The 12,427-nt window shown below is 56.5% G+C and overlaps 1 protein-coding gene across 6 annotated transcripts in view; it reads left to right on the top strand.

Annotated features, from left to right (window-relative positions):
* Nucleotides 1-383: 383 nt before the first annotated feature.
* The window catches only part of rhogb (ras homolog family member Gb), a 100,912-nt gene continuing 88,868 nt past the window's right edge, over nt 384-12,427 (top strand). The window contains exons 1-2 of one of the 6 annotated variants that reach the window (XM_072576712.1): nt 1,858-2,001; nt 3,747-3,807. Coding sequence is in view for 1 of the 6 variants with exons in the window: in XM_072576708.1 (XP_072432809.1) it covers nt 1,621-1,642 (22 nt within the window). In the remaining 5 variants the exon portion in view is untranslated. The other 5 variants (XM_072576709.1, XM_072576708.1, XM_072576711.1 and 2 more) reach the window with 5 other exon arrangements.

Below are 12,427 nucleotides of genomic sequence, written 5' to 3'. Positions count from 1 at the left end.
AAAGAGTGGGGAACACACTACCTGAGAGGGCACAGGCAGTGGGACCTGATACAACAAGGGCTTTGGGCAACAGGAGTTGGAGAATGAGTCAAGAAAGGGGGAAGCAAGAAAGTACAGGGGTTCTTGGGGAAAGCTGTGACAATTTGGACACGTCTGTCAAAGAGCTAGCAGGCATGAGATGGGCAGAATGGACTCCTTCCGCACTGAACGATTCGATGACAAGGATTTGAGAACGTGTCAAAAAAAAAGCATGAAGAAAACACCCCCCCCCCCTCCACCCAGACAAAATCAGCATGTTCCTGTCCAGACTCTCAGTCTCGGTGTGAGCAGTTGTGAAAAGTATTTAAAAGTGGGACTGAGAGTGGGAGGAGGTGGTGAGAGAAAGGGGAGAGATCCTCCCAGCGAATTTTAACAACTCCCTCCCCCCACCGACGACAAGTTGCTCCTCTCTGGGACAGCGTGCAGTCAGTCGGTGTCTGTGTCTCTCAGGATGAAGTATTCCCCTGGGCCTGAGGCAGTGACAGCGGGAGGATGCCACTGGAAACTAACTAATATCCAGGACCACTCCCTGGTAACAGTCAGACCCCTCCACGCTGCACGGTGACCAGCCGTCTCCAGGAAGGATCCTGCATTTCTGGGTGAGGCTTGGTTTAACCCTTCACTGCACTTGGCATCAGCAAGTGACTAGTCAGAAACAGAGAGAGACAGAGACACAGAGAGAGAGAGAGAGAGAGATGGAAACAGAGACAGAGAGGGACACAGAGACAGGGAGAGATGAAGACAGAGAGACAGAGAGAGAGAGACGGAGACAGAAACAGAGAGAGAGACAGACAGAGACAGACAGAGACAGAGAGACAGGGATGCAGAGAGAGAGAGAAAAAGAGACAGAGAGATGAAGATAGAGAGAAAGAAAAGCAGAGACCGAGAGAGAGTGTATGTGTGTGCGTGAGTGTGTCAGTGTGTGTGTCTGTGTGTGTCTGCGTGTCTGTGTGTGTGTGTCTGTATGTGTGTGTGTCTGTGTGTGTGTGTGTCTGTGTGTATGTGTGTGTGTATATGTGTGTGTCTGTGTGTATGTGTGTGTGTGTGTCTGTGTGTCTGTGTCTGTGTGTATGTGTGTGTGTCTGTGTGTGTGTGTGTCTGTGTGTGTGTGTGTCTGTCTGTCTGTGTGTGTGTGTGTGTGTGTGTCTGTGTGTGTGTGTGTGTCTGTCTGTCTGTGTGTGTGTGTGTGTGTGTGTGTCTCTGTGTGTGTGTCTGTCTGTCTGTCTGTGTGTGTGTGTGTGTGTGTGTCTGTGTGTGTGTCTGTCTGTCTGTCTGTGTGTGTGTGTGTCTGTGTGTGTCTCTGTGTGTGTGTGTCTCTGTGAGTGTGTGTGTGTGTGTGTGTCTGTGTGTGTCTCTGTGTGTGTGTGTGTCTGTGTGTGTGTGTGTCTGTGTGTGTGTGTCTCTGTGAGTGTGTGTGTGTGTGTGTGAGTGTGTGATTCCAGACCATTCGTATGAAAAAAGTCATCAACAACCTGACCCAGGAGAAACGTCCTGGCCCAGACAGTGTGGACAGAAGGAGAATGGGCTCCCACACCGAGACGGAGCGTCTCAAAGTGTTTAAAGGGAGAACTGAAGGAGGCGATGAGGGGGAATGGTGTGACAGGTAATGGGGTGAGGTGGAGAGGAGAAAGGGATAAGGGTCAAAACTGAGGCGCTGGGCCGAGAGGCCTATTTCCTTGATGTTAGTTCAATGAACAGAAAGAATGCATTAGTATAGCACCTTCCGAGACCGCAGACCACCCAGAGGCCTTTGCTGACATTGCAGTACCTTGGAAGTAATGTTGGAATGCAGTGAACGAAGCAGTCAGTGCAAAGCAAGATCCCACAAAGAGCTGGATGAAAATGGGCAGAAGCTCTGGTTTGTCAGTGACATCAATCACGGAGCCATAGAGTCATCCAGCACGGAACAGACCCTTCGGCCCAACCAGTCCACACTGACCATAATCCCAACTCAACTATTCCGTGAGTAGTGCCTGCCTGCTCCTGGCCCATATCCCTCTAAACCTTTCCTATTGATGTGCTTATCCAAATGGCTTTTAAACATTGTTAGCTATACCCACATCCCCCACTTCCTCAGGAAGATCATTCCAAACACGAACCACCCTCTGTGTAAAAACGTTGCCCTTCATGTCCTTTTTAAAGCTCTCCCCTCTCACCTTAAAAATACACCGACTGGTTTTAAACTCTCCCACCCAATGGAAAAGCCCCTCGTTATTCACCTTCTCTGTATTCCTCATGACACAAAGTCACCCTCCAACCTCCTATTCTCCAGTGACGGAAAGCCCAGCCTAGCCAATGTATTTTTATAACTCCAAACCCAACAACATTCTGGTAAATCTTTTTCTGAACCCTCTTAAATTTAATAATATCCTTGCTATAGCAGAGTGACCAGAGCTGCACCCACAATACTCCAGAAAAGGCCTCACCAACATAACCTCAACATGGCGTCCCAACTCCTATCCCCAAAGGTCTGAGCAATAAAGGTGATTGTTCGAAGCACCTTCTTAACTGCCCCGTCTACATGTGACACAAACGTCAAAGAATGATTGGCCTCAGGACACTGCAGCGCAATCCCCAGCTTGTACTGCACACCACAGTGTGGGATCCTTCAACTCCATTTGGGAAGGTGATAGACCTTTGCTTTACAAATCTATTCAGTCCTCCCTCTGCACTGACCTTCCGACAGTGCGGCACTCCCTCAGCACGGACCCTCTGACAGTGCGGCACTCCCTCAGCACTGACCCTCCGACAGTGCGGCACTCCCACAGCACTGACCCTCTGACAGTGCGGCACTCCCTCAGCACTGACCCTCCGACAGTGCGGCACTCCCTCAGCACTGACCCTCCGACAGTGTGGCACTCCCTCAGCACTGACCCTCTGACAGTGCGGCACTCCCTCAGCACTGACCCTCTGACAGTGCGGCACTCCCTCAGCACTGACCCTCCGACAGTGCAGCGCTCCCTCAGCACTGACCCTCTGACAGTGCGGCACTCCCTCAGCACTGACCCTCCGACAGTGCAGCACTCCCTCAGCACTGACCCTCCGACAGTGCGGCACTCCCTCAGCACTGACCCTCTGACAGTGCGGCACTCCCTCAGCACTGACCCTCTGACAGTGCGGCACTCCCTCAGCACTGACCCTCTCAAATGGTGTTGATGTTTGGATGAGATGATATGACAGAGTTGTTTATATTGTCTGGTGAGGCATGTGTTAAAATCTCTCAGATACCTGATACTGGCCCGCAATAAATCTGTTTATAAATAGTCTGGGTTTTGGATTGGGAGAGATCTTGTGAAGGATGTTTGGGATGTCAATCCAGGACAGAGCAGCTCACTCTCCAGATGTGAAGTGACTCAGTCCGTCTGTCAAATATTTTAAACCGAAACTGACTCGGTATCAGGTAACTCGTGTGATTCTGTCCTCTCCCCTGGACCGAGGGTTTGGGAGCTTCATGTACAGCTCACACTTTCAAAGCCATCCTCGCATTCCCCATCGGCTCACGGTCGGGTTTCAGGAACAGCTACTCTCAGAGTGAATTACCATTGAAGGGGGAGTCACTCAGTACATCTCCCACGGCCCCCAGGAAAACAGGGAGTTTAAACTCAGAGTGGGAGGAGGATCCAGGCAGATCACTCGCAGGATTCCTCAGCTATTTTGGGATTTGAACTTGTAACTGGGATCATTTATTGACCTAATCATTCCCACAGCTGTCTGCACAATACTGGACCTAGAAAGGTCAGAGACGGAACGATACAGGAGCTGGAGCTGGTAATATATTATAACATGGAGCACCGCACTACGGAGGGTCAGTGCTGAGGGAGCGCCGCACTGTCGGAGGGTCAGTGCTGAGGGAGCACTGCACTGTCGCAGGGTCAGTGCTGAGGGAGCGCCGCACTGTCGGAGGGTCAGTGCTGAGGGAGCACCGCACTACGGAGGGTCAGTGCTGAGGGAGCGCCGCACTGTCGGAGGGTCAGTGCTGAGGGAGCACTGCACTGTCGCAGGGTCAGTGCTGAGGGAGGGCCGCACTGTCGGAGGGTCAGTGCTGAGGGAGCACCGCACTACGGAGGGTCAGTGCTGAGGGAGCACCGCACTGTCGGAGGGTCAGTGCTGAGGGAGTGCCGCACTGTCGGAGGGTCAGTGCTGAGGGAGGGCCGCACTGTCGGAGGGTCAGTGCTGAGGGAGCACTGCACTGTCGCAGGGTCAGTGCTGAGGGAGGGCCGCACTGTCGGAGGGTCAGTGCTGAGGGAGCACCGCACTACGGAGGGTCAGTGCTGAGGGAGCACCGCACTGTCGGAGGGTCAGTGCTGAGGGAGTGCCGCACTGTCGGAGGGTCAGTGCTGAGGGAGGGCCGCACTGTCGGAGGGTCAGTGCTGAGGGAGCACTGCACTGTCGCAGGGTCAGTGCTGAGGGAGGGCCGCACTGTCGGAGGGTCAGTGCTGAGGGAGCACCGCACTACGGAGGGTCAGTGCTGAGGGAGCACCGCACTGTCGGAGGGTCAGTGCTGAGCGAGTGCCGCACTGTCGGAGGGTCAGTGCTGAGGGAGCACCGCACTACGGAGGGTCAGTGCTGAGGGAGTGCCCCACTGTCGGAGGGTCAGTGCTGAGGGAGTGCCGCACTGTCGGAGGGTCAGTGCTGAGGGAGGGCCGCACTGTCGGAGGGTCAGTGCTGAGGGAGCACTGCACTGTCGCAGGGTCAGTGCTGAGGGAGGGCCGCACTGTCGGAGGGTCAGTGCTGAGGGAGCACCGCACTACGGAGGGTCAGTGCTGAGGGAGCACCGCACTGTCAGAGGGTCAGTGCTGAGCGAGTGCCGCACTGTCGGAGGGTCAGTGCTGAGGGAGCACCGCACTACGGAGGGTCAGTGCTGAGGGAGTGCCCCACTGTCGGAGGGTCAGTGCTGAGGGAGGGCCGCACTGTTGGAGGGTCAGTGCTGAGGGAGTGCCGCACTGTCGGAGGGTCAGTGCTGAGGGAGTGGGCACTGTCAGAGGGTCAGTACTAAGGGAGGGCCGCACTGTTGGAGGGTCAGTGCTGAGGGAGTGCCACACTGTCGGAGGGTCAGTGCTGAGGGAGTGCCACACTGTTGGAGGGTCAGTGCTGAGGGAGTGCCGCACTGTCGGAGGGTCAGTGCTGAGGGAGTGCCACACTGTCAGAGGGTCAGTGCTGAGGGAGTGCCGCACTGTCAGAGGGTCAGTGCTGAGGGAGTGCCACACTGTCAGAGGGTCAGTGCTGAGGGAGTGCCGCACTGTCAGAGGGTCAGTGCTGAGGGAGTGCTGCACTGTCAGAGGGTCAGTGCTGAGGGAGGGCCGCACTGTCGGAGGGTCAGTGCTGAGGGAGTGCCGCACTGTCGGAGGGTCAGTGCTGAGGGAGGGCCGCACTGTCAGAGGGTCAGTGCTGAGGGAGTGCCGCACTGTCAGAGGGTCAGTGCTGAGGGAGTGCCGCACTGTCAGTTGTGTGTTGTTTTGATGTGAGGGTAAAACAAGGCACTGTTAGAGGTGATTACCCAGTTTCCCACGGTCAGTGTTTCGAAGTTAAACCCAGGGGGCGTCCTCATTGTCCATTACTGTGGGATCCTCCTGTGTGTGAACACTTGAACACTGTGTGTGCACATTGGATATCAACAGGGATCACTTGTCCACTCCGCGTCTCCCAAAGCAGGATCAGTCGATTACTCTGTGTTTGAGTGAAGGATCCTGGCAGTGGCTATGACCATCCAGGTTCCACCATCCAACCCCATCCCTATCCCTATCTCAGCCGCTCCAACACACTCCATCTCCTCTTCCACATTCCCTCCTTCACAAACTGTACCTCATTCCCAAATCCCACTGCTCCCTGTTCCATTCTCACCAAATCCCACTCACATCCACGGCCTCCAGCCCACATTGACTTCCATCAGGGCAAAACACTCACTCCCTCCCCAAATATTCATCTTTGTTTTCAAACCCCTTCCTATCCTTATCTTGCCCCTTCACTCTGTAACCCCCTCCAGCCCCTACACCCCCTCCCTATCTCTGTAACCCCCTCCAGCCCCTACACCCCCTCCCTATCTCTGTAACCCCCTCCAGCCCCTACACCCCCTCCCTATCTCTGTAACCCCCTCCAGCCCCTACACCCCCTCCCTATCTCTGTAACACCCTCCAGTCCCTACACCCCCTCCCTATCTCTGTAACTCCCTCCAGCCCCTACACCCCCTCCCTATCTCTGTAACCCCCTCCAGCCCCTACACCCCCTCCCTATCTCTGTAACACCCTCCAGTCCCTACACCCCCTCCCTATCACTGTAACCCCCTCCAGCCCCTACACCCCCTCCCTATCTCTGTAACTCCCTCCAGCCCCTACACCCCCTCCCTATCTCTGTAACTCCCTCCAGCCCCTACACCCCCTCCCTATCTCTGTAACTCCCTCCAGCCCCTACACCCCCTCCCTATCTCTGTAACCTCCTCCAGCCCCTACACCCCCTCCCTATCTCTGTAACTCCCTCCAGCCCCTACACCCCCTCCCTATCTCTGTAACTCCCTCCAGCCCCTACACCCCCTCCCTATCTCTGTAACTCCCTCCGGCCCCTACACCCCCTCCCTATCTCTGTAACTTCCTCCAGCCCCTACACCCCCTCCCTATCTCTGTAACCCCCTCCAGCCCCTACACCCCCTCCCTATCTCTGTAACCCCCTCCAGCCCCTACACCCCCTCCCTATCTCTGTAACTTCCTCCAGCCCCTACACCCCCTCCCTATCACTGTAACCCCCTCCAGCCCCTACACCCCCTCCCTATCTCTGTAACTTCCTCCAGCCCCTACACCCCCTCCCTCTCTCTGTAACCCCCTCCAGCCCCTACACCCCTCCCTCTCTCTGTAACCCCCTCCAGCCCCTACACCCCTCCCTATCTCTGTAACCCCCTCCAGCCCCTACACCCCCTCCCTATCTCTGTACCCCCTCCAGCCCCTACACCCCTTCCCTATCTCTGTAACCTCCTCCAGCCCCTACACCCCCTCCCTATCTCTGTAACCCCCTCCAGCCCCTACACTCCCTCCCTATCTCTATAACCCCCTCCAGCCCCTACACCCCCTCCCTATCTCTGTAACACCCTCCAGCCCCTACACCCCCTCCCTATCTCTGTAACCCCCTCCAGCCCCTACACCCCTCCCTATCTCTGTAACTCCCTCCAGCCCCTACACCCCCTCCCTATCTCTGTAACCCCCTCCAGCCCCTACACCCCCTCCCTATCTCTGTAACCCCCTCCAGCCCCTACACCCCCTCCCTATCTCTGTAACTCCCTCCAGCCCCTACACCCCCTCCCTATCTCTGTAACCCCCTCCAGCCCCTACACCCCCTCCCTATCTCTGTAACCCCCTCCAGCCCCTACACCCCCTCCCTATCTCTGTAACCCCCTCCAGCCCCTACACCCCCTCCCTATCTCTGTAACCCCCTCCAGCCCCTACACCCCCTCCCTATCTCTGTAACTCCCTCCAGCCCCTACACCCCCTCCCTATCTCTGTAACCCCCTCCAGCCCCTACACCCCCTCCCTATCTCTGTAACCCCCTCCGGCCCCTACACCCCCTCCCTATCTCTGTAACCCCCTCCAGCCCCTACACCCCCTCCCTATCACTGTAACCCCCTCCCTATCTCGGTAATCCCCTGTCTATATCTATAAGCCTCGCCGTATCTCTGTAACTTCCTCCTGGTCTCTGCAAGCCCCTCCCTATCTCTGTAACTCTCCCTATCTCTGTAACCCCCTCCCTGTCTCTGTAACCCCCTCCCTATCTCTGTAACCCCCTCCCTGTCTCTGTAACCCCCTCCCTATCTCTGTAACCCCCTCCCTGTCTCTGTAACCCCCTCCCTATCTCTGTAACCCCCTCCCTGTCTCTGTAGCCCCCTCTCTATCTCTGTAACCCCCTTGCTGTCTCTGTAGCCCCCTCTCTATCTCTGTAACCCCCTCCCTGTCTCTGTAGCCCCCTCTCTATCTCTGTAACCCCCTCCCTGTCTCTGTAGCCCCCTCTCTATCTCTGTAGCCCCCTCCCTGTCTCTGTAACCCCCTTGCTGTCTCTGTAGCCCCCTCCCTATCTCTGTAACCCCCTTGCTGTCTCTGTAGCCCCCTCCCTATCTCTGTAACCCCCTCTCTATCTCTGTAGCCCCCTCCCTATCTCTGTAACCCCCTCCCTGTCTCTGTAGCCCCCTCCCTATCTCTGTAACCCCCTCTCTATCTCTGTAGCCCCCTCCCTATCTCTGTAACCCCCTCCCTGTCTCTGTAGCCCCCTCTCTATCTCTGTAACCCCCTCCCTGTCTCTGTAACCCCCTCTCTATCTCTGTAACCCCCTCCCTGTCTCTGTAGCCCCCTCTCTATCTCTGTAACCCCCTTGCTGTCTCTGTAGCCCCCTCTCTATCTCTGTAACCCCCTTGCTGTCTCTGTAACCCCCTTGCTGTCTCTGTAGCCCCCTCCCTATCTCGTTAACCCCCTCTCTATCTCTGTAACCCCCTCCCTATTCCTGTAACACTCTCCCTATCTCTGTAACCTGTGCTAAAAATGTGTTGCTGGAAAAGCGCAGCAGGTCAGGCAGCATCCAAGGAGCAGGAGAATCAACGTTTCGGGCATAAGCCCTTCTTCAGGAAGAAGGGCTCATGCCCGAAACATCTATTCTCCTGCTCCTTGGATGCTGCCTGACCTGCTGCGCTTTTCCAGCAACACATTTTCAGCTCCGATCTCCAGCATCTGCAGTCCTCACTTTCTCCTTGCAGACTGGACCCTCTCTATCTCTGTAAACCCTTTCCTATCTCTGTAACTCCCTCATTTATCTCTGTATCTCCCTCCCTATCTCTGTAACCCCTTCCCTGTCTCTGTAACCCCCTCCCTATCTATGTAACTCCCTCCCTGTCTCTGTAACTCCCCCCTTCATATCACTGTAACCACTCCCCTCCAGGTTTCTCTGGGTTTCAGCTTTCATCTGATCACAGCCTCTTGGTGACCCCCAATTCCCTTTACCCGCCCTTGGGGGGGTGGGTGTGCCTCCAGCCTGGTTACCATGGTGTGTAACTCTCCCCTCTCACCTTCCTCATTTACGACATTTCACAAGGTGATGTTTTTGATGAAGGTTTGAGTAATATTTCCCCTACACCTTGTGGCATGGTGGTTCACAGCACCAGGTTCTAGGACCAATTCCAGCCTCAGGTGATGTGTCTCAGTGGGGTTTGCACATTCTCCCCGTATCTGCGGGTTTCCTGCTGGTGCTCACACTGTCCCACCCCACACTGTCCCACCCCACACTGTCCCAGCCCCACACTGTCCCAGCCCCACACTGTCCCAGCCCCACACTGTCCCACCCCACACTGTCCCACCCCACACTGTCCCACCCCACACTGTCCCACCCCACACTGTCCCACCCCACACTGTCCCAACCCCACACTGTCCCAGCCCCACACTGTCCCACCCCACACTGTCCCAGCCCCACACTGTCCCACCCCACACTGTCCCACCCCACACTGTCCCAACCCCACACTGTCCCACCCCACACTGTCCCACCCCACACTGTCCCAGTCCCACACTGTCCCAGCCCCACACTGTCCCAGCCCCACACTGTCCCACTCCACACTGTCCCAACCCCACACTGTCCCAACCCCACACTGTCCCACCCCACACTGTCCCAACCCCACACTGTCCCAGCCCCACACTGTCCCACCCCACACTGTCCCAACCCCACACTGTCCCAGCCCCACACTGTCCCACCCCACACTGCCCCAGCCCCACACTCTCCCAGTCCCACACTGTCCCAACCCCACACTGTCCCACCCCACACTGTCCCACCCCACACTGTCCCAACCCCACACTGTCCCACCCCACACTGTCCCAACCCCACACTGTCCCAACCCCACACTGTCCCAGCCCCACACTGTCCCAACCCCACACTGTCCCAGCCCCACACTGTCCCAGCCCCACACTGTCCCACCCCACACTGTCCCAGCCCCACACTGTCCCAGCCCCACACTGTCCCACCCCACACTGTCCCAACCCCACACTGTCCCAGCCCCACACTGTCCCACCCCACACTGTCCCAACCCCACACTGTCCCAGCCCCACACTGTCCCACCCCACACTGCCCCAGCCCCACACTCTCCCAGTCCCACACTGTCCCAACCCCACACTGTCCCACCCCACACTGTCCCACCCCACACTGTCCCAACCCCACACTGTCCCACCCCACACTGTCCCAACCCCACACTGTCCCAACCCCACACTGTCCCAGCCCCACACTGTCCCAGCCCCACACTGTCCCACCCCACACTGTCCCAGCCCCACACTGTCCCAGCCCCACACTGTCCCCGCCCCACACTGTCCCAACCCCACACTGTCCCAGCCCCACACTGTCCCAGCCCCACACTGTCCCCGCCCCACACTGTCCCAGCCCCACACTGTCCCAGCCCCACACTGTCCCAGCCCCACACTGTCCCAGTCCCACACTGTCCCACCCCACACTGTCCCAGCTCCACACTGTCCCAGCCCCACACTGTCCCAACCCCACACTGTCCCAGCCCCACACTGTCCCAACCCCACACTGTCCCACCCCACACTGTCCCAGCCCCACACTGTCCCAACCCCACACTGTCCCAACCCCACACTGTCCCACCCCCACACTGTCCCATCCCCACACTGTCCCACCCCACACTGTCCCAACCCCACACTGTCCCAGCTCCACACTGTCCCAGCTCCACACTGTCCCAGCCCCACACTGTCCCAGGCCCACACTGTCCCAGCCCCACACTGTCCCAGCCCCACACTCACTGAGCCCCACACTGTCCCAGCCCCACACTGTCCCAGCCCCACACTGCCCCAGCCCCACACTGTCCCATCCCCACACTGTCCCAACCCCACACTGTCCCAGCCCCACACTGTCCCAACCCCACACTGTCCCACCCCACACTGTCCCACCCCACACTGTCCCACCCCACACTGTCCCAGGCCCACACTGTCCCAACCCCACACTGTCCCACCCCACACTGTCCCACCCCACACTGTCCCACCCCACACTGTCCCAGGCCCACACTCACCCAGGTCCCTCATTGTTCTCGGAATGTTCCGGTGACTGTGGGCAAACCACTTTGCATACAAAACAGAGAAAGCAGTGAAGGCTATTCATCCTTCAGTTCTCATCCTAACCCTGTGTGGGTGTGTATGAGTGTAAGGGTGTGTCAGTGTGTCTGTGTGGGTGTGTTTGTCAGTGTGTGTTTGTGTGTCAGTGTGGGCGTGCGTGTCTGTGTGTGTCCGTTTGTGTGTGTGCCTCTGTTTGGTGTGTGTTTGCGTGTGTTTGTGTGGGTGTGTCAGTGTGCGTGTGTCTGTGTGGATGTGTGTGTGTATGTGTGTCTATGTGTGTGTGTGTGTGTGTCACTGTGGGTGGGTGTATGTGTGTGTGTTTGTGTGTGTGTGTCAGTGTGGTTGTGTGGGTGTGTTTGTCAGTGTGTGTTTGTGTGTCAGTGTGGGCGTGCGTGTCTGCGTGTGTCAGTTTGTGTGTGTGTCTCTGTTTGGTGTGTGTTTGCGTGTGTTTGTGTGGGTGTGTCAGTGTGTGTGTGTCTGTGTGGATGTGTGTGTGTGTATGTGTGTCTCTGTGTGTGTGTGTGTCACTGTGGGTGGGTGTATGTGTGTGTGTGTCAGTGTGGTTGTGTGGGTGGGTGTGTCAGTGTGGGTGTTTGTGTGTCTGTGTCTGTGTGTGTGTGGCTGTGTGTGTCAGTGTGCATGTGTGTGTGTGCGTCAGTGTGTGTGGGTGTGTGTCTGTGTGTGTGTGTGTGTGTGTGTGTGTGTGAGGATGTGTGTGTGTGTGTGTGTGTGTGTGTGTGTGTGTGTGTGAGGGTGTATTGGCCTGTGTGGGGATGAAGTTGGTGTGGTTGACTGAGTGCATGGTGTATTCACAAAACGATCGATGAATTAGCAATGCAGATGGATAGTAACGGTTATGATACAGAAACATGGCTGCAGGGTGATCGAGGATGGGAACTGAACACCCAAAGGTATTCATTATTTAGAGAAGTAGGAAATGGAGATGGGGTAGCATTGTTAGTAAAGTAGTAAATCAATGAAATAGTGAGGAAGGACATTGGCTTTGACAATCATGATATGGAATCTGTGTTAGCAGATAGGAAACACCAAGGGGCAGTATAATGATTGGAACCAGGTCAGTCTCACTGACAAACAGATCCTTGATTGGGGCTGGTAAGCTGGGCCAATCAGGGAGCCCTGGCTGACAGATAGAAACAGGAGGGTCAGAATCTCTTCTGTTCGGGGACTGACTCTGAGCTGGCTGGTCAGAAGCAGTAGACTGTGCACCTCCATAGATCCCTCAAAGTTGTCACCCAAGTTGATTGGACTGTTAAGGAGGCTTATAGGATTTTGGCTTTCATTAACAGGGGGATTGA

This window comes from Chiloscyllium punctatum, chromosome 9 (assembly GCF_047496795.1).
Source record: "Chiloscyllium punctatum isolate Juve2018m chromosome 9, sChiPun1.3, whole genome shotgun sequence".
NCBI classification, from domain to species: domain Eukaryota; kingdom Metazoa; phylum Chordata; class Chondrichthyes; order Orectolobiformes; family Hemiscylliidae; genus Chiloscyllium; species Chiloscyllium punctatum.
Note: the sequence above shows the minus strand (reverse complement) of the source record. Positions and strands in the feature narration are given on the sequence as shown.